Source organism: Ailuropoda melanoleuca, chromosome 15, assembly GCF_002007445.2.
Source record: "Ailuropoda melanoleuca isolate Jingjing chromosome 15, ASM200744v2, whole genome shotgun sequence".
Classification (NCBI taxonomy): domain Eukaryota; kingdom Metazoa; phylum Chordata; class Mammalia; order Carnivora; family Ursidae; genus Ailuropoda; species Ailuropoda melanoleuca.
The window spans coordinates 82617129-82639243 of NC_048232.1; the positions used below are offsets into that span (position 1 = coordinate 82617129).

The following is a 22115-nucleotide window of genomic DNA, read 5'->3' on the forward strand; positions in this document are numbered from 1 at the left end:
TGCTTCCAAAGCAGGTTCCAGTTCTGCTTTGCGGTGTGCGTGTACACATTCTGGCACAATCCAGAAGAATTTTAGTACTAACCAAGGTAGTTGAAGCTCCTTTCTTTACTCGCCCCAGGCCCTCCTGGCCAGAGCCAGTCCCTTGCCTGAGCCCTCACTTCAATTTTGTCAACTCCTTGCCTCAGTGCTTTCCCGAACACCCTCGGGCTTCTAGATCTCCACACACACCCTGCTGTTTCTTATGTCCTGCCATCGATTATGCTACTCCCTTTGGAATGCTTTACGGCCCCTGCTTAGGCATCGCCACCTTCAGAGACCCCTCTGCACACATCATGGCCTCAGCCCCTCCCCTAGATAGACTAAGGTCTCCCTCCTTAGCTCTGTGTTGCCTTGCACAGGGCCCTCTCCCTGTGTCTCCACGATGTCCTATCATTGCCTGTTTATGTGCCTGCCTCCCACCCTTCAACTGTGAGCTCCTGAGGGCAGGGACTGTGGGTGTGCACCACTGAACGCCCAGCATCTAGCACGTTCTAAGCCACATACTGCACATACCAGGCATCCACATGTCTGATGAATCAATGAATGACATTTGCCTTCTTGGTGCATTCATTTATTTAATAAGCGTTTATTAAGCAACTACTTATGATCAGCGCTGTGGTAGTCGCATTTACACGTCAAAATATACCGAGGCACTCAAGTTCCAAATTCTGTGTGCATAAATTATGCACATGGAATGTTAACACGCACACACAGCAGAGACTGCATACGCATCTACAAATACCAAATCTAACAAATGCAGTAAACTGCGTGCCAGATGTCCTTGAAATTTACAAAGAACCAAGCACCAAAAATGACAGTTGGCTCCATAAAGCCTGTAAAAGAAAAAAAGAAAAACGTAAAAGAACAAAAGAACCTCCAGCAGAAGGAAGTGGCTATGGTTTTTTTTCTATGCACTAGAGCTGGGGGTGGGGAAGATTTATAAAATCATTCTATGCTGGGCAGGTTCATGAATGTCTGAGTTCCTCAAGGGTTGGCTCTTAGGAGCTGTTAGGAAAATTCATTGCCATGCACGAGTCGGGGGACTGTTTTATATTCCACCGGAAATTGTTAATGGGGACTGCATTAGTGGCTCCTTATGGCTTTGCCTGATAGAGAGACAGCAGGTTCACCCAAGCAGTTCTGGAGCCCTGATCACTGCCAATTAGGGGAGCATTGTCTGGCTGCCATAATCAAGTGAGTATAAATATATTTATTGTGATTGGAAGGGGGAAGGGAGACAGCAGAAAGATTAAGGCAGAAGCTGCCACCCCTTGCCTGTCTCTCGCCTGGATCAGACTGGACATAGCTGTCGTCCGGGGCTCAGTAAAAGTGGTCACTGGCTTTCTGAGGTGGAATGCACAGTTGAGAATTCAAGACAAGAATTGTTTTTCCCAGAAGGGGCCCTGTCTCTCCTTGTTGTTTTTTTTTTTTTCCTTGCTGCTTCCTCCCCTTTTCCACATTTGCTTCTGTGGAAGCTGAAGAGAGAAGAGAGACCAGATGCCACGTTGATCACATTTTAATTCTGCCCTTTTTGCCCTGCTACCCCGCCTTAAGCTTCCCTACAGCTCCGAGTGATCGCAGGCAGGACTCAATCCCCTCACCGCCTGCCCGAGTGTTCGAGTCTGTCTGGCACGGGGTTGATTTCATTGTCGGCTGTGGAACTTTTGCAGGAATATCTGTGATGTGTCTCAGAGCTGGGGTTGAAAGACCCTGATAAAAACAGTTTCCTGCAGCGGACTGATACGGGAGGGATTTCTCACATTTAAACGGCTAAAAAAGGAGGCACATTTAGTCACATCTGGTGACACTCTTGTCTGACTGGAGAGTGGGGTCTGTGTAAGCATCCGCACAGATTTAAAAATGCAGGCTGTGTCTGGTCAGCCCCAAACAAATGGCTGGGTCAGACACAAATGGCCGAGCCACATTGTCACGGGAGAGGTCAACGACAGAACGAATTTCAGGGCTGAATTTCAAACTCTGGTCAATGCAGGGCCAGTCCATCAAACACATGACTGGTTTTCTCACCCTTGACTCTTCGATAACAGCTTTGATAGAGCTGAGTTGATTTTAGCTGTTTTCCTCCACCCTCATCCTGTGAGTGCTGCTGGGTCTCAGCATCTGGGGGCGGAAGACCCTTCCCATGGCGACTGACAGCGTAAGGAGCCCCCTTCCCCCTTCCTTGTGTCCTGTTCCCTTCAGCCTATAGTTTGTCTTTCCAACGACAAATTGCCCTCAGCCTGTCTTCTCAAATTGGACACAAACTATTTTATTACCGGTAGCACAGCTATGGTATGTGACAATATAAGGGAAGGTGTAGATACACAAAATAAATTTCTAGAGATCACTCAGCCTGGAGGCATCTGACCACCCTTCTCCAGCCTGTTCCTGCTAAATTGTTCCTTCCTCAGCTGCTCAGAAATTGTCAAGGCCACTTGTCAAATTCCTTTCACCCAGCTACCAGAAATTAGTATTTTGCTGAATTTTTAGGTCTTAATGGACGAAACACTTCATTTTTCTGTTTCCCACCTCTTGCCAGATATATTGTTTTTTGAGAACTAGAGCTCATTTATCTCCAAGGGAGGAAAAAAGTCATTCCATATTTACTGGTTAACAAATTACCACTTAGAGGAAAAATACAGAGGAACTCTCACTGTTAATAAGTGGGTTATTTGCCTTGGCCAGACCCTGGCTGGTGGACAGCCACTGTTCCCTTCAAGTTGGTTTAATTTTCTTTCATTGGTTTTTGTTTCCTTGAAACAAAGAGATGTCTTGATTCTTTCTCTCTTTGATTCTGCTTTTGAGGAATGTGCCTGTGTCCTTTGGGTCTGTTTCTTTTGTAAGCTGGTTCAATTAAACCCCTCGCATTTATTGAGGAGACTGTCGTATTGGGTGCTGTGGGTTCCTCTGAATCATCCCAGATTAAACGGGGGACAGAGTCACGCATCTGAATGCTAACTCCCTTCTAATCCATTGGTTTTCTGCTGTGTAGATGAGGGCATGAAATAGCCATCTAGCAAGACACAGTGCCTATCGGAAACAGAGCCTGGGTTCGGTAGTCAGTGAGATGTGGGTTGTAGGGCACCTCCCTTTCTCTTCTGAGTCAAAGAGTCCTCATTATAGCTCCTGATGGGGACAGCAGGGCCGTCTGTTCTGTTCTTTGCTGTTCTCTGTACCAAGAAGCCAAGCAGACAGTAAAGAGTCTGGTCTGACCACATAATGTTTTTTGTACAAGTTACAGATTGCTGTAAGGAGGTATTGAGCATTGAGGTGGCATTTAGGTGTTGTATTTGGTGCAAGTCATTTAGCTACATGGATAAAACCTCTTGAACATACATAAAGCTGTGGGCCTGGTTGGACATTACATCTTACCTCATTTTGATTTTTACTCAGGGTGCTTCCTGGTAAGAAATGATAAAAGAAAAGATAAAGGTCCGGTTAATAGTGTTGTACCAATGTCAGTTTCCTGGTGTTGATGCTGTACTGTGGTGATGTATGGTGTCACCCTCGTGGAAAGAGGATGAAGAGGACAGGGGGACTCTCTGGACTATTTCTGCAATTTCCTGTGGGTCTGTAATTATTTCAAAATAGAAAGTTTAATGAGAGAGAGAGTATGGAATGGCAATTGGGAGAGATGAGTGCTCATCCTTGGTTTTGCTTCCTGGGGCTGAACAAATATTTACATTTTGTTTGCTTCTTCCTCCCCTTTTTGCATATAGATTTTGTGAGCAGTCAGCTATAAAAGGGCTTATTTTTCTGTAGAAGAGAAAAAAAGAAAGAGGATAGCCAAGAGAACCCCTGCCAACATTGGGTTAGAAGGCCTACTTCCTGTCTCTCTTCACCCTCTTTACCTACACAAACTTACCTTCTGCGCTCACACTCACTTTTTCTTTCCTTCCCGTTCAAGGGGAGATGAGATACCTACACATGAATTCCTCTACTTACACAAGGCATCCATCCCTTCCTTGTGTTTCCAGAGCTCAGTCCTTGAACATAATCGCCCCATGTGAGTTCCTTCTAAGCCTGTGTTTTAATAACCATCTCTATGGGAATAGCTTCCAACTGTATATGTCTATCAGATTTCTATGCTGAGGTCCGCACCTATATATCCAACCCCTGCCTAGGAATCTCTACCTAGATGTTTTTCAAGCATTTCAAACTACTTCCAAATTACCTTTTCTTCCCATAGTGCCATATCTCTGAAAATGTTATCACCATCTACCATAGCAGAAAGATGAGAGCCATTCCAGATCCCTGCTGGTCAATATGGTAGCTGCTAGCCACACGTACTATTCTTCAAATATTGGTTGGTCCAAATCAAGATGTATTATAACTGTAAAATACACACCAGACTTGGTTGAGAAAAAAGAATGCAAAATATTTCAGTAATATTTTTATCAATTTCATGTTGAAATGATAGTATTGGGGATATATCATGTTAAATAAAATAAATTATTAAAAATAAATTTTTTAAATATGCTACCAAGATGTTTAAAGTTACATGTGTGGCTCACATTTGTGACTTGCATATTTCTGTTGGAGAGCGTTGCTCTAGACTGTTCTCTGCCTTTTAGCCATTGCCAGTTGGCCGAAGTAATCGACAAGGCATGATATTAGTTAAGTGCACAGGCTGTAGTTGAATCCTGGCTCCAGCACGTTTTGACACACATGAACTTGGACAATTTTTTAAACCTCTTTGCACCTCAGTTTTCTCATATGTCAGATGGATAGAACAAGAGGTCTTACTCCTCAGGATTTTGCAAGTGTTAAATCAGATAAGATAAAGCACTTACTATTGAGACAAAAGCCCAAGATGAAGGGAAGAAGCAAGGTCTCTCGCTGTCATATTTCAGGCCCCCATCATTTCTGGCCAAGACCGCTGCAGTGGTTTCTTCCTCTCCAGTTTCACCCTGCCCCGCAACCCTTCATAATGCTTCCAGATTAAACATTTCGTAATGCAGAGGTTATCAACATTTTCCGTGATTCCCCCTTACCCACGACATGGGGTCCAATGTCCTTGGCATGTTGTGCAAGATTCTCCATGACTTGCCCCCACCCAAACCACCAAGCCCAACCCCTGCCAATCCGTGATGCTTATAATGAACTAAATGGGCCCCGCAACTCCTATTTACACATATCATTCCCTCCATCAGTGATGTAGTGCCTTCTACTTGTCCACAAGACTCAGTTTCTTTGTCGTCTCACTTGGGAAGCTCCCCTCAACCCCTCCTGCACCTGTACTCATCCCAGGTTGGATTAGGAACCACTCCTCTGGGCTCCGCAACAACTGAGGTTTGGCTCTGTTACTACATGGATCTCATTTGTTTGGCCAACTTGTCTGTTTTTTCTTCAAGACCGGGAACCAGCTGAGGTCTAAGACTGCTTCTCTAATCCACTCTGGATCTCCATGTGAAGCATAATGCCTGGCACAAAGTGGGGCTCAGCAGATAGATGTCTGCTGAGTGAATGCATAAAGCATAGGTGATATTCCTGAGAGAGATAAGGAGAATGAAACCCCTGTGAGGTCAAGCAGCAGAAAATGTGAGGACCAGACTGAGGAGAAGGCAGTACCGCTTGACCATGCAGGCAGAGTTGGGAGAGGACAGAATCTGGACGAGGAGTCAGTAATGAAGGATTTGAAATGAAAGAGCATAAAAAAGAGGGCACCTGGGGGCTCAGTCGATTAAGCGTCTGCCTTCGGCTCAGGTCATGATCTCAGGGTCTTGGGATCGAGCCCCGCGTTGGGCTCCCTGCTTAGCGGTGGGGCGGGGGGTCTGCTTCTCCCTCTCTGTGTGTGTGCGCGCACTCTCTCTCTCAAATAAATAAATAAATCTTAAAAAAAAAAAAGAATAAAAGAAGAGAAGATCTTAAAGGGAACAGAACCACATCAGGTATTGCTGGGGGTTCAGTAGCTTCCTCTACAGTAGTTCCAGGAAGAGGCAAGGCTCTAGAAAAGCACAAATCATATTTAAAAATTTTTAAAAGGATGAGGTATCAGCAACCAATTCAAGGATTATTTGTCATTGGGACTAGGGACACAGGTAATACAAGTAACTGTCAACCTGGTGACCATGTGATGGGACTACTAATAATTCACTGGGGCCGGTGCCCAGGAGTTTTGTTTTGTTTTACTTTGTTTGTTGTTGTTGTTGTTGTTTTTAACTGTGGTACAAATGCCAAGCATGGAAAAATTTGACAAGTTATAGATATGAGAGCACAGATAGTAAATTTGAGAATAACGATGTGAAATGCCAGAATAATCGTTAAGAGCAGCATCTGAATACGTAAGAAGGCTTAGAAGATTCTTGCTTTACCACGAATACGGATTACAAGAAAATTCACTTACGGAAACATGGAATTCCAATCTATCAAACCCACTTATCAAAACCCGTAGTATGCCAGAATGCTTAACAGGAAAAGCATGCCTTTTGGCCCACACCACGTGAAAAGTGGCAAATAACACACAAAAAGCAGAGAAGGTGGGAAGTAGGACGTTTTGTGGCTCCCAGCACATATGAATGAGAGAATATTCATTTCCACATGCAAACCATAACCTTCACAGGAACACCTACATTTCCAAGACCTCGAGTCCCATGCCACAAATTGGCCCACTCCCCAGTTTTTATGTCAGAGACCCTTTGTGTGAGATGAAAGGCAGTGGGCAGAGCAGAGAGGACAGGGTGGAAATGACTCCTTGCCATCATTCCTAGCAACGCACCATCTATACCCCTGTGAGATTTTTGTGGACAAGGTACACATGGAATATACTTATGCTAGAAAACTTATGCTAGAACTTTTGTCTGAAATTCAGTTGAACTGGGCATTCTGTACTTTACCTAGCAACCCTACCTAGTGAGGGGTACATTGTTTCACTCATTCTTCCTAAGAGCCACAGCATGTCTCAGTCATTGGTAGCTACTGTGGAATACGCATAAAGTCGCAGTAGCTAACAAGCATGAAATGCCCGCTATGTGCCAGGCACCATACTTAAGTGTTTTAGATGGATATCTCAAGTATTCAGGTATCTTCACAAGAACGCTAAGACAGGGACTATCATCTGTACTCCTGTTTTAAAGATGAGAAAAATGAGACTCAGAGAGATGAAATAACTTGCTCAGGGTCACCCAGATAGCTAGTGGTACAGCCAGGATTTGGACCCTGGTAGCTGGACTCCAAAAGGCCAGGTGCTTGCCCGCCTCACTTAACGTGGTGGCAGCACCAAGCAAGGGGTAAATGCCTCAAGTCCCACGTGAGAATAAGAGAGCATGAGAGCATAGGGTATGGCAAGGGCAGACCCCGAGTAAGGCTTAGAAGGGGCAGTCGAAGTTAGACCCGATGCCTTTGTTTACGTTAAAAAAGTGTGCCCCTGACTTTAGGCAGATGCAGCCCCACATTAGGACTCAAAGCTTGATAGAAGATCACTGGTTGGATTTTAGCAACCCCCCCTGCAGCCTCAGTCGCTGGCCCTTGTGCAGTAAACAACCTGCGTGACTGTCCCTAGCAGCCTGAGTTAGGTGGCAGAGGGAGGACCAGTGCAGAGGTGAGGATGCAGAGGGAGTGCTTAGAGAATGATGAGAAGTCATCCTAAGGCACGTTTGCATGGGCGTGTGGTATTCTGAGGTCTGTTTAGAGAGACGTAATGGGGAAGAGATTGCTAAGGCCTGAAGTGGCAATAGGAGTGGATCTGGGAGGTAGCATGACAACAGGGCATTGATGAATTCTAAATAGGAAAATGACTCTCAGAAAGTGTGCGCCAGAAAGCTTCAACATTTAGGAGTCCTTGCTCCAACAAGCAAGTGGGATGGAGGCTGGACAATGGGGGCACGGGAGAGAAGGTGATAGCAGCCTATTTAAAGGACATAAAAGGAAACTCAACAGACTGGAAAAGTGGAGAAGGAGTGAGGAACAGAAGACACGAAAGAGGAAAAGGGAGTGAAAAGATGAATTTCTTCCACATTGCGTTTCTTCAAGCATGACCCTGAAAAAGCTGCTGACCCTGTTCTGGTTTATGTTCTTTTCCTGTAAGGTTATTAGACTGCCATTTAAGGAAAGGGCCACAGGCATGGCCAAGTTTGATCTCAGAGAGGCATTTGGTTGATTTTTCATGAGACCCTAGAGCAGAAAATGCAGAAAAACACGGCAGAATGATAACTACTTCATCTGGTGGGTGCGGAGCTGACGCTCTGAGGGTGCTGATGAGTAAGTTCGTGGAAACCTGGAGGGAGTCATTCAGAAGAAACTGAGTTCTGAGAGAACCAGCTCGCTTAGGATCACACAGCTGGTGAATGAAGGAGCCAGGGCGCAGGCCCAGCTCCGCCTGACTCCAAAGCCCACATCCCATTTATTATGAAATAAAGACCAAAAAAGCATTAAGCTTGCTTGTGAGAAAAGAGTTGGGAGAGAAACCAGAGAGGAGGAATACAAATCCGTGCCCAGAGGAATGGTGATGAATTGAAGAACTGGCCAACAGGGAGGACCAAAACAAGATCAAAATCAAAAAGATTAACTTTGAACCTCACACTTCGGCTCTCAAAAGTCTCTTGCAGAAGTGAAGTGGAGGGGCCTGGCGTGACCCCTCTTCGCGCTGGGGAACATTTGTGGTTTTGTCCCATTGCTTGCTGTCGAACCCCGAATGGCCAACAGAGTAACACGTTATTAAAGCTCTGTTGTGCAGAGGAAGTGATTAAACAGTGCCCTTCTGCTGAGCCCAGCTGAGACCGTTTCTCAAATACTGGGCTGAATTCTAGGTAACACATTTTAAGAAGAACATTGACAAACTGTGATGTCAGCTGAAGGAAATGACCGGAAGAGCAAGGAGTCGGAGCCCCGTCACACGGAGGGTGGTGGAGAAGCTGGGCAGTCAGGCTTAGAAATGAGAACTGGGGGCTTGGGAGCGCCATCTTCACACAGTCTATTTTTTTTTCTCCTTAGGGCAGAATTCAGACTGAAAATTATAGATTTGATTCACTAGAACCAACTCACAGAGCTGCTTCCAGTTCCTCCTTCCCTATGACCATTGGGGAAAGACAGGGCCAACTTCCCGGTCACCTCCAACTTGTAGAACCTAAGGTTTAGGGGATCAAGACTGGCAGTTAAAAAGGAAGAGACTACATTGAACAAAGCAAATACAGGTGTTCCTCAGTTCAAGCGAACTCAAATTATGACCAGAATTTCTGAAAAAGATAAGAATATTATAACTGTTCTTCTGATGGAAGTAATGTGCAATAGCATCCCTTCTATTGGCAGCTTTCTAGTACCTTTATGGGGTGACATGATACCTAAAAAATGTAATTACCTCCAATGTCCGAGGGATAGACTTACCGAATGAAGCCGAGTAAACTGTTGTGTGGGTTAACATCCACTTTGGCAAGCTTTGAGACCAGTGAACTAAAAAATGACCCACGTTCCAATAATAAGCGGGGGCTTGGGAATATAAGAAAAAGTGACAAGAAGATTGAAGCCGTTGTGGTCACAGAATCATCTACTCTCCGCTTTTGTGCTCTGCCCAAATAAGAATTAAGGTAGCACAGGGTGCAGATGGGGAGGGAAGGGAGAGAGGGTGCTGAGCGGACTCCTCACGTTTGGGAGTGATATTACAGCCCTGGTGGCGACAGGGCAAGAAGATGGAGGCTTTCCTATATATATGTGTGTGTGTGTATATATATATATATATATATATATATGATAAACTAGCCAAGCGTTCAGAGCCCAAATCAATAAACACAAACATGAAGTGAACAAACGGGAAGAGAAGGAAAAAAGAACACGAAGGCTCCATAAAATCCTGGTGATATATTTGAAGAGAAATCATGATGTGAATAGAAATTAGAAAGTGAAGGAGGGGAGAAAAGAAGCCTGGGGATTTGTAAAATGTCTGTCTGTCTGTCTCCTTCCCGCCTCCACTCATATCCACCGCCACCCTCTCCTGCCCTTCTTGTAGGGCTCACTGAATAATTTCTGATTGGGGAGTATGTGTATCTTTAATGCTTCATTCTTGTTTGGATTTCGCCAGCAGGATTCATGGTGTTTTTGTCGACAATTGTCGTTGCTTTAGGGAACAATCAGGATAGCACAAGAAAATGGCAAGTGGTATCTCAGTCTGGGGGCAGCAGAGTGGGGCTGGGTGGGCTCTTCCTGTGTCATTTCTGTCGCTGTTGTTTTGGATTGATGTTTTCATGGTGTCATTTCAATAAGAAAGCGTAGGAGATGTAAAAACAAAAAGACTTGAGGTACGCTTGTTCTAACTAGATTCGAGGTAAGTCAGTGGCATTTAGAGGAGAGAGAAAAAGGGCTCCGAACAAAAGCAGACTAGATTGTGAGGAATGTTGATGCTGGGAGAGGTTAGAAACCCGTGACCTCGAAAGACAGAAAGAGAGAATGAGAAAGGAACAGAAGGGGAAGGCAAGGAGAAGACAGCCGCATGTAGGTTTATTAACTGAGATTGCTTCCATTTCGGCAAATGGGCTTACAGCACAAGATTGCTTGGGCTGAGGTCAGCCAGGTTTATTGCAGACTTTGCCCTCTTAGACCAAGGAATAATGGGCTTGAATTCTGTGGGTATGTGAGAATTGTGCCCATCAATTTCTTGGCTGAAGGACAGCCACGCAGGAAGGTGCAGGGGGCCCTGAGCTCGTCAGTGATTATCCTGACCTAGTGCAGGACTTTCATGTTCGCCAGTGCCGGCAGTGCCGCTAGTGCCGGCAGAGGCAGCGTGGTGAAGGAAAAGAGCACAGCCTCGGGGGTGAGCAGACGCCGACGGTAATCACGCCCCTCTGTTTCCCAGCTATGAAATGGGTGTGGCAGTCGTGGTCGTAGGAGTAATAACGATCATAATCGTAATCATGTTGCAAAGTGCATGTGAAGCCCGTGGCCCACGATAGATCATATCAATACATGGAACTTAGTCTCCGCTGGTTCTTGGCTCTAGACTTGGGTGAGGCAGGCAACAGCAAAGCTTAGAAGCCAGATCAGTTTTCTGTTTCTCAGCCTTCCACCTCCCCACGGCCTCTTGGTTTGTGCTGTCTTTTCTCTCTACTTGGGGGATTGTCTTGATGACGATAGGTTTTGTCCTGCCTTCTGAAGTCGCTGCAGCCAGGACTCCACAGGGAGTAGAGAGAAGCTAGCATTCCCCTGGGAAGGGCGCATATGCTTGGTGCATTTTTGAAAAACAGTTTTGAAACTGTTTTCTCTACAAGAAAGGAGAGTAGATAGATGAGAAATGGTTGGAGAGACACTGAACTGTCCAACAGCGAGATAAGTGGGACGTTCCACACCCTGTCCCCGGCCACTCTGGGAACGAGCATTATTATCTGCATTCTTGGTGCAAAACCTGAAGCACAGGGGAGGTAAGGTTCCCCAGCTAGCAAGGAAGCAGCAGACCTGACATCTGAAACCAGGTCTGTCTGGCAGCCAGCCCCATGCCCCTCCTCTGCGGCTGGCAACCTCACTTTGCAGAGAACGGCAAGTTAGGGAAAAAAAGAATAGAAGTTGGTTGAGTTTGATAGAACATAGACGTTACATTGAAAGAAAAGGATATTCTTCTTACAAAAAGTTTGAGGACAAGTGAAATTTTATGTGATGTGCTTTGAACTTGGAAAAAAAAAAAACGAAGGGCATCTGGTGGGCTCAGTTAGTAGAGCATGCCACTCTTGATCTCGGGGTTGTGAGTTTGAGCCTCATGTTGGGTGTAGAGATTGCTTAAAAAAAATATTTTTTTAAGAACAAGAAAGTTTCATTTGATATGCTAGACTGGTGTTGATTACAGAAGAGTAGATGATAAGTAACCAGGAGCAGGAAGAGCAAATGACCCTCTGTCTTGGGCATCACTCAATTTAGAAGGCAGGGGAGGGCAGGGGACCTGCACAGGCACAGTCCCCTGATTTGTCCCCTCCCTCTTCTATTCCCTTCTCCTTGCCCTCCCACCCCACCCCAAAACAAAAAACCTTAAGCAGGAAAAGAGGAGCTAATTAAAAAAGAGGAAAACATCCCTGAGACCGGTGGAACTCCCTAATCCACAGTGACAGGCAGGGACCTACAGAACAGCAATTTGATTAAATAAGGATATAAGGGATTTAGAGGGACTCCCCAGTTGTGTCAAGTTTGCCTGTACGTCTTTGAAATATATTTATTTGGCTTCCGAACCTAAAAGAAAGTGCCTTCCAGCTGAGGAGATGATTCCCACTTAGAAAATAGGGAGACATCTCAAAGGCAAGGCCAAAGGGTGGACCAAAACCCTAAGCGGTTGGCAGAAGGTCAGCAGCAGGTGTGCTGGTAGAGACAGCGTCCCAAGGTCAGGGTGCGTAAAGGCAGCCTCAGCGAGGGGGTTACGGGTTGAACCTGAGACCCCTCCCAGCCTGGGAGGAGAGAACAGTACTCCTCTCCTGCCCACATCTCAACTCTCGCTTGGGGACCCACTGGCCATTCATGACCTGTCATCAGAGACAGCTCTGGTGCTGCTTTCTGCAGAAGTGACGCAGCCAGCGGATGATTGTGATGTGGGAAAGACATCTGCAGGGGAGATGGAGCGTACCCTGAAGGCTTCTTCCTAAGCCACTTCCTTGTGTCCCCAAGACCACATCAGCAGATCAGCCGCTGAGGAATTGCTATTCTCGGCCAGGCTGCGGAGGGCCCCTCTAGTTCCCCATGTTCGCCCCTGCTGGTAATGCCCGGGGAATTTATGCTTTCCTGGAGCTTTGGAGGGGGAAACAATGAGTCACCTAGGGACAAGAGGAAGATAAGAATGTCTCATATGTGCAAAACCATGTAAAATGGACGCTTTTAGAGGGTACTAAAATCTCAGCCAACTAGCCAGAAATGGTTTGGTGGGTATATTCCACTTGTCTTCGCTTACTTTGGTTGCAGTAAAGTCAGAAATGTTTACATCCCATGGAGAGAACACCTGTGGAAACAGGCCAGGTCCTTCTGAGTAGGCTGTTTATTCCCCTGAGATCCTTAACTTAAAAGAAATGGTCCTGCATCTCTGACTGGGGAGGTCTAGTAAGTGTAGGAGCCGGTGGTTGTAAATCTTGGAAAGCAGAGCCTCTGATAGCCGTTCCCGAGGCCATGGCAGTCTGCAGGCTTGGTGCCGCCATGATCCAACCCCCACTTCACCCTCAACATGTGGCCACAGAGCCGAGTCTCCAGAGAAACCAGAAGGAGGATCTTACTAGACTAGGATTTGAGGGCTTTTATTTTAAAGGCTCCAGGGATGAGTTAGAAGTAATTCAAGAGCAGGCTCAGCAAAGAAACGAGGACACCATGTTAGACACTCAGCAAGAAGGTTAACATTGCCAACATGGCCATCTGATTGAGAGAGATTGTGTAAGCAGGGATTCCGCTGGCGTAGAAGAGAGCAAGCATGTTGTCGTTTGAAAGCCCGAAATGAAGAAAGGCCAGCCCTTGATCTCTTGGCCATGCTCAGCCTTTTTCTTCCCCTCTTTTCACTTTCTTTTCCAGAATAGATTGATTTGGGTTTCTGGAAGGATATTTAAGCAATAGCTGACGGGTGAATTATAGGTAGCTGTCCATCCTAAGCATACAAATTTTCAAGAAGGGCCACCTATGACCTTTCTCAGTGTCCTGTCCTTATGTCTAAGGCCCAGGAAAGGGTAATAAATAAACTAAGGCCAAAAGTCTCCAATGACAGCTATAGGGTTCAGATAAAAAGAAAAACACACAGCACGGGTTTCAACATAAATCATTAACCTAGAATCAAAAGCAGGAGTGAGGGACTAATCACTTTGAGATGAACGGGACCATCTTTCCAGGATACTCCGGGAATTCAAGCAGCGGAATATGAGTAGGAGCCAATGACTTCCGATTCTTTCCCGGCAAAGTCATTCTGTATTGTATGGGCTTTAGACTCCTTGAAATGTTAAAATATATGTGCCTTAAAACACACAAGAGACAAGGAGGACAGTGGCCAAACCTGTCGAGATAAAGGTTGTGGGGACGCAGGATGCAAAAAAAAAAAAAAAGTTACAGGATGGAACTGACAGTTTGGGGTGCACCATTGCCCTCTGTTGGATTAAATAAATCAGACCATTTCATGTGGGTGTGTGTTTTATTATCTCTGGCTGAGTTTGCTGAGAAGTCAGGACACCTTTGAGTGGGAAATTAATTCATCCTTGTAAATGGGTCCTCACCTTCCCTGAGGAAATCAATTATAATTGTAACTCTGATGGCAGGTCGCTGATCACATTTTCATTCACTCAGCATATACTGAGTGCCTACTGCGCACTGGTTCGATATTGTAGGGAATCTAAGAGTCAATAACACCATCCCCTGCCACCATGTATGGAATGCCTACTGTGTGCCAGAGTCTTCACGCACATGAGCACACAGCACCCCCGTGAAGCAGATGTGGTCACCCCGTCTAGTGGATAAAGAAACAGGACACTTGGAAAGGGAATGGCACATCTTGGATTTAAATCCAGCCCATCTACTCCTAAGCCCACTTTCAGTTCACGAAGCTCTAGCTCTTCCCCTCAGGAACTTTACAGACTACTGCGGAAGCAAGATATGGATAAGCGTCTATACCAGGGGTCCACAAACTGCGGCCAGAAGGCCAAAGTCCACCCATCACCTATTTTTTTTTTAAGATTTTTTTTTATTTGAGAGAGAGAGAGAGACAGCCAGTGAGAGAGGGAACACAAGCTGGGGGAGTGGGAGAGGAAGAAGCAGCCTCCCAGCAGAGGAGCCTGATGCGGGGCTCGATCCCAGAACGCCGGGATCATGCCCTGAGCCGAAGGCAGATGGTTAACGACTGAGCCACCCAGGTGTCCCCACCCGTCACCTATTTTTACCCATGAGCTAAGATGGTTTTTATATTCTTAAGTGGGGTTGGGGGGGGAAATCAGAACAGTAATACTTCGTGGCATGTAAAAATTAGGTGAAATTCCAACTTCAGCGTTCATAAATAAAGTTTTATTGGAACCCAGCTACACCCGTTCAATACTGTTCTCTCAGGCTGCCTTCCCAGCTGCAGCCACCCAGTTGAGTGGCTGTGGCAGAGAGGATACAGCCCGCAAAGTCCAAAACATTTACTGTTACTTACAGAAAAGGTTTGATGACTCCTATTCTATACTCCAAGGTGGACTGTTACCTATCAATAGGAGAGGTTTTTTAAAAAGCGTTCTGGGAGTTAAGAAGAGAGGAAGCTAACATTTATTTAACCCGTGGTGGGAGGTGCTAGACGGATATACAGGTGTGCTCTGTTTTTAAGACTCATAGATGCATGAAAACCCAGATTTTAAAACAGATAAATTAAAAGGTAGTCATTTGCATAACAAATTTTCCTTTTCATTTTGTAAAGGGATGCACCGTGGGGTTCCTTTGTAGAGTAAGCCTCTAAAATGCTAATATGATGCCACTTACAAATACTCTATTCCTAATCACTTTTCAGAAACATACCCATTGTGTACAGTGAGGCTTAGCTATAATCCCCCCCACCCCCCACCCCCCGCAGGGGAAGGTTTCCTGCTTCTGCAAAGTAATGGAGCTGACCTTGTCAATTCAGGGCAGGGAGTAAGCACTCTGCCTTCTCCTTGACTCCAGGAGGGGCTTTGCCTGACAAGTAGAAAGGCTGTGGGTTCCAAATCGCCATGTTATGTGAAGTTAAACTGCCTGGAGAATTTTACATTTTTAGCCAAGCTCCTCTTGGTAGCTACAGTCAAAGTCCTTTCAGGTAAACTCCTCACTGTCCTATCGCTGCATTTCATACACAAGATAGATTTATAAAAATTACGTCTGTCGCTACCGTCCTGATAACTATGCTAAAGCAGTATTTACAAAGAGCAAAAATGTTTCTCTGCTTTTAAAAAAAAATAGCTTAACTGAATTATAGCGTAAACTGGTGCAAGTCACATAATATTTAAATTAGAGTTCTCCACAGCCAAATACGAAGCGGTGTTGCCGATTCGATTTAGGACCCAGCTCCTTCTTTCTTTGGGTCCTGAGCCTGAATCTTCCAACAGCTTTGTGATGTTACGCAATTGCTCTTTTTAAGAGATGCATAAAACGGAAGCCTTGGCTATTCATAGCCAACTTAGGAGGAGCTGAAATCTTTCAAGAAGTTTCTTTCCTGGTGCGATTTTTGAGGGTAACTATGTGTTTCTGAACGCATCCAATTAATCTGGATTTCACATGGCGGCTCTTTTAAAGAGCTGTCTTGTGGCTTTTGTTTCGTCCGCGGTGGTGACTGTATTTAGAAGTAGGCAAACATTCCTGGTATATAAGCCTGAATATTTTTCAGGGTTTTTTTGTTTTGTTTTGTTTTGGTTTTTTGGTGGTAAAAGAAGCTTAAATGGAAATGCAGGGGCAGAGAAAATCGTGCCTGGGGAAGTCCTGTGCGGTGCTGCCAAGCGGCGTAGCAGATCTGTGTCACGGGGCTGCTCATGGGTATTGCGCGCAGTTCATACGGGGCAAAGCCAGAGAGATGCAGAGGGATGGGGAGAAGCAGAGCCAGCATTAAGGGCAGGAGCCCTGCATGGTTCTGCAGTAGGATTCCTGGACAAATGGCATCCTCAACGGGGTCGGGGTGGGTGGGGGAGGCTGCAGGAGCGGCTTGACTGCCCCTGGACACTGTCACTTGTCATTCACGTTCCATAGCAGGCAGCATTTCGGCCATTTCTGAAGCTGATCACTGGATGGAAACGCACATTTAATCCATCCCTGAGGTTCTTTAAAGAGATGTCTCTCTCTTCATCTCCCCCTGAGGTCAGGAGCACTGTAACTGCACAGGGCAGCTAGAAGGCTCCACTGCCTTCTTGAACTCTTGAGCTGGCTGCACTTTCTCCCCTGCCCCTCCTCCCCCTTCTCTTAGGTCTTGAAATTGTTGCTACCATGTTTTTAATATAATATGTATATTAATATATATATAGTAGAAGGTACAGACTATAAAACAAATGGATAAATACTGAACAAAATACCTTAGTTCAGTTTTCTTTTTCCCTGGTGGTAGTTTAAAAGTTTTTAAAATTAAGACTAATGGATATAGAAAAATGGGATATAAATTTTGGTGCATTTTTATGATCAAACAAAAGACGGACCCCTGGGGTTGCACTGCTATTAGGGGAGCAGGGAATGGTAAATACAAGGGGAGGAATTGCAAAGCCCTGGCTTTGGAATGAAAATAGAATATAGCCCACTCCCCCCTGGATGTCTCCCTCCTGCCAAACAGCATCTGAGCAGATTCATTTCACAAATGGAAATGGGAAGCGGGACGCACACACATTTTTTCAAAGTGATTTCATGAAGAGTGGGCCTGTTTAATTGGGTTTTCGGAGCCAGGATTAATATTATAAGCTAGGGAGTTCTGTGATGTGCCCATGAACTTGGCTTTGCCATACCGCCTGCCTCCTGGGGGAAGGCAGAGAAAAGGGCCGTTTCTCGGAAGCACTGCTGCTCCTGTCTCGGCCTTCTCACTGAAGTAACACGCGGCCAGCCTGGACCCAGCACCCAGGCTGCATTCAAGTTACATGTAACGTAGGAAAGATCTTCCCAAGCTCAAGGTCATATCTAGAGCATGCCTTGGATGTTTTTTCATCCCTAATTTATGTGATTTTCTAATATGTTTAGCATTTGCCCTCCCCTTGTCTCCATCCTGCTTATTAAGGTAAATTTGCATAGAAATGGGATCTTGGTTTTCAGGACCATTCACCTGACACTTGCTCTCCTGAGGTGACCAGTAACTGCTGTGGATACCATGACGGTGACCCACAGATATCACATCTTCGTGCAAACTCAAGGCAAGGCCTTAATTAGGGGAGGCTTTTCATGTTAAAGCCACGGGGTGAAGCAAATCAGCAAAAGCATTTAGCACTCACCCAGGAGGGCAGAATACTCTTTCCTGTCGAGTGGGCCATCCTAGGTCACAATTTTAATTTGCCTTAGATGGACAGATCCTGAAGAAAGGGTACAAAAAATATATATATCTTTTTTGTTTGGAAATAAATTTTGGCTAGTGATAAAGCTCAAACAATTAACTATGACATTTTACTCTGGCTCCTGAAATATTTTTTGCTTAATATCTATACCTTTGGGATGGGTAATCATCATCTCTACAAATTGCCTTTGTAAGACTAAGCAAATGTGGAAAATCAGAGAACTGAGCCCCTTGCTGTTACCACCAGGGCAGTTGGCTTTTATCACCTGATCTCTGCTTGCTGCACCTCCCACCGGCAGCCACCTTCCTCATTTACCCAAATCTTGTCACTTGGGTGGAAATTCCCGCTGATAGTGTGATTGTGGTCCTGGTTTACTGGTTACTGAAAGCCATTAGGTGTGAGGTTACTAACCTAAAGGGTTTCAGGCTTAGCCAAACTCTGATAAACGTAAATGCCAAACAACAGCTTCCATGACTAACAACAAACTGTCTTAGCAGAGAACCAAAGGATTTGCGGGTCATGGAGAATAAGCATCAAATTTCAGAGAGGAAAGTTCATAAAAAATGGGAGAAATCAGAAGAAAACTCAGGCTGCTTTTGGTCAGGCTACCTTTGCTGAGGATAAATTCATTCTATACAATTTTTTTGAGGATTATTTATTTATTTGTTTAGAGGGAGAGCGCACACATGCATGCAGGGGGAGGGGCAGAGGGCGAGGGAGAGAGAGAATCTTAAGCCGACTCCATGCCCAGTGCAGAGCCTGACTGGGGGCTTGATCTCACCACCACGAGATCACGACCTGAGCCAAAATCAGGAGTCAGGGGCTCAACTGACTGAGCCACCCAGAACCCCCTATTATTAGTTGAATATTATGATCCCCATTTTACAGGTGAGAAAACTGAGACCCCAAGAGGTTTAGTTACTGCACAAGATCATATAGCTAGTCACCAACAAAACCAGGACTCTGCTCTATCACAGCCCCTATGTCTCCTGAAAACACAAAACAAAACAAAAACAAAAAACAAAGACCCAACTATATTTCTTTTGTAGGCTAACTTTTTTATTTTACATAGGCCTCGTGTATTCCTGGGGGAGGGGTGGGAATAATATTTTAACTTGATTCAGAAGTATTAGAATGAAATTTTTCAAAATGTACTTGGCTTACACTCTAATAATGAAATAAGGAATCTGACTAATCGAGTCCCCTGCCTCTAGAACCGGAATGCTTTCCACTCTGAAGACATGTGGAAGGACTGAGTTCCCCACTGGCCGATGCTGCCTAATTCTCTTAAATGATTCAGATGTAAAAAAGAAAATGGCATCTGTCTAATTAACACTGCCCGGTTAAATATAGCTGCCAAGGGACAGCCTCAGGGCGATGTTTACAGAGCAGTCTTTCCAGCCCCTCGGGCCTCAAGTTAGAGATGATAGCGAGTCTTCCATCCTTATCAACCGGAAACAGGGATGCCCTCAGAAAGGGCGACAGGCCAGGCAGGCAAAGGGAGATGAGAGGAAGGGGAAAGGCCTCCGTTCCCTGCTCCTGGCATGTGGGGATTCAGGGAAGAAAGGGAAGCACAAGCTACAGGCTCCCTCCCACAGCAATTACCCGGAAACGAAGGCCCTCCCTAGGGGCCTGGGCCTCCCTCTCAGGCCTGGAGGCCTTGGACCAGGCGCCTCAGACTGCTACGTGGCCGCTGCTCTGTTCTCTGGACAGAAGGGCATAATGAACACATTACTTCTCTTCCAGCTTCACGTCACAACATGGAAGCCATTGCCAAGTTTGACTTCACTGCCTCAGGTGAGGATGAACTGAGCTTTCACACTGGAGACGTTCTGAAGGTAGGTGACATGGGGGGCCCTGGGGAGTTTGGGTTACCCTGGTTTGGTCCTCAAGTTCACCTAACAACCCATGCCTTTGTTTCTTAAGAACTACACACAGTTCCTTTCAAAAAGAGAAGTTCACCTCAATCAAAAGGGTTCCTCTGAGTCCCCTCCTCCCCGCCCCAGGTGCCAGTCGCCAGGCTGGGGGATGGAAAGAAGCCACCATCCTTGTCCTGAGATGCTCATGGTCTGGAGCCGGGGAAGAAAGCCATCCAAAGGGCTCTTATGGATATTCTTGTCTAAGTGCTCAGGGAGCACAGGTGAGGGAACAAGTGACCCCAGCTTGCGAGATGGGGTTGCAGGAAGGAGGGGCAACATCGGCAACATTGGTTGTCAGGGAATGCAGGGAGCGTGAGCTGGACTTTGACCTCAAGCTTGGCGATGGGGGTGGGGGCATTCAGTGAGCATTGTGAGGAACTTAACAGCAGGATGCCGGTGGAGATGGCCTGAGAAAGACAGCTGGAGGGGGCATGGGCCAACAGAGGCCATCCACACCTGCCCCTCAAGGACGCCTTGAAACTTGCCTGACACCCGCACTTGAGCTGTAGTGGCTGCTTGCAGGGCTGAAGAGGCCTTGGGCTTCCACATTCACACACCGCACTTACAGGCTTAGCCCCTGTTTTGAGCAAAAGCACAAGCCCTTAGGCCCTTCGAGGAGTCTGTGACATTAATGCCCACTCCCCCCCCCGCCTGGCCACAGAGCACCCTCAGAAATCCCCTTCCCTGGTCCTCAGCAGCCCACATGGCCCTTCTCAGACAGCACGGCAGCCCTGAACCCAGGCTCACCACGGAGAAGTACGCTTGCAGTAGCGAGAACCTTTTCATTACGTGACAGGGTGACTCAGAAAGTGTCCATGGAGCACAGACCAGGTAGGATGACTTGGTTTGGAACTTGAACACCCCCAGAACTCATCCTTCTTACTATCATCACCTTGCAAAGATCCAGGAATATAGTTGCAAAGAGGGTGCTTTCAGTCTTGCAGCTTCTCAAGGTCAAAGTGTTGCCTGGGTTGCTGACCCAAGAAAAGGTGACCTTCACTTCTGTGGGATCTTACCAAGGTCACAGAGGGATCTGCCACGTGGTGGGCAGCCCCTCCCTTCTCTATGCGGTATTGTGACCATGTGGTTATCAACCGCTGTAGACTGTCCTCACTCAAAAGAGGCCGGGGGGACCAACTCCCACCCCTCATATCCCATTGCAAACAGAACCTAATATCTGGCCTGAGTGTTTCCTATTCCTCAGGGGAAAAAAGGAAAAAAAAAAACAAAAAAACTTCCCCAACTCTGCTTCTCAACCTACCTCCTGATTTCTTTCTCTCCTCTGCTACCAACACTGGGAGGAGTTCTGTGTGCTGGTGCCTCCACTTCCTCACTTCCCATTTATTCAACTGGAACATTCTGGAATCTGCCTTTTACCCCCAACACTCCCTTTAGTCCACCAGTGATCTCTTTAATGTGGAATATAATGACCCTACTAACACGTCCGTGGAATTCGACACTGTTAACTGTCCCTCTTCTGGATCTGAATGGAGTTCGGCCTCACTCCTACACATGTTCTCTGTCCTGACTATTTTTCTCTCTTGAGATCTCTTAAGCAATCCCCTTCTTTGCAAGAGAGGAGTCTGGTACAGTAAAAAGGAGAAGGAATTTAGAGCCAGATAAATCTGAGTTTGAATCCCAGCTTACTAGCTGTGCATCCTTGGCTCATTCTCCACCCCAGGAGCTCCACTGTCTTTATCTGTAAGTGGAGACCATCTCCATTTTGCAGAGTTCTGGAAAAGGTTAACAGTAATGGTCCCAGCTCAAAGTGAATGCTTCATAAATAGTTGCCATATTTCAGTATGACCCATTCCTGCTGCCAGTCAGACCACTGCCACAGCCCCTTGACTGATTTCATCACCTCCTGTCTCTTCCTCCTTCAGTCATCCTACATACTAGTCTCAGAAGGATCTTTCTGGAAGACAAGTCAGGTCAGATCACTTCCTTACTCAAAAGTATTCAATGGTTCCCCATTACCAATTGATTGAAATTTAAGCTACCTCGTCCCAGCCTACTCCCTAACCTCATCAAGCTCTCGTCCATGAAAATGCACACACACGTACACGCCTGCACACACGCACACACCTTTGTGTATACAATGCCCAGGTCACACTGCAATATACACACCAAGCTGTGTCAGGCTCTCCCCATACCCCGAGTGTCCTTCTCCTACACACACGTATTTGACCACCTCTGCCCGGGAACCCTCATGAATCGTCTACACTCCTGATGGCCCCAGCAAAATTAATCATTCCCTCTCCAGCTCTTCCACAGC

At 46.1% G+C, this 22115-nt stretch overlaps 1 protein-coding gene across 5 annotated transcripts in view; it reads left to right on the plus strand.

The window, feature by feature from the left end:
* Window positions 1-22115, plus strand: part of GRAP2 (GRB2 related adaptor protein 2) — a 63515-nt gene that overhangs the window by 22684 nt on the left and 18716 nt on the right. For 2 of the 5 annotated variants that reach the window (XM_034643608.1, XM_002914589.4), the window contains exon 2: window positions 19668-19759. In XM_034643608.1, coding sequence (XP_034499499.1) covers window positions 19682-19759 — 78 coding nt within the window. In that variant the 5' untranslated portion in view covers window positions 19668-19681. Of the gene's footprint in view, window positions 1-999; window positions 1234-19283; window positions 19760-22115 lie in introns of those variants that run through there. The other 3 variants (XM_034643607.1, XM_034643606.1, XM_034643605.1) reach the window with 3 other exon arrangements.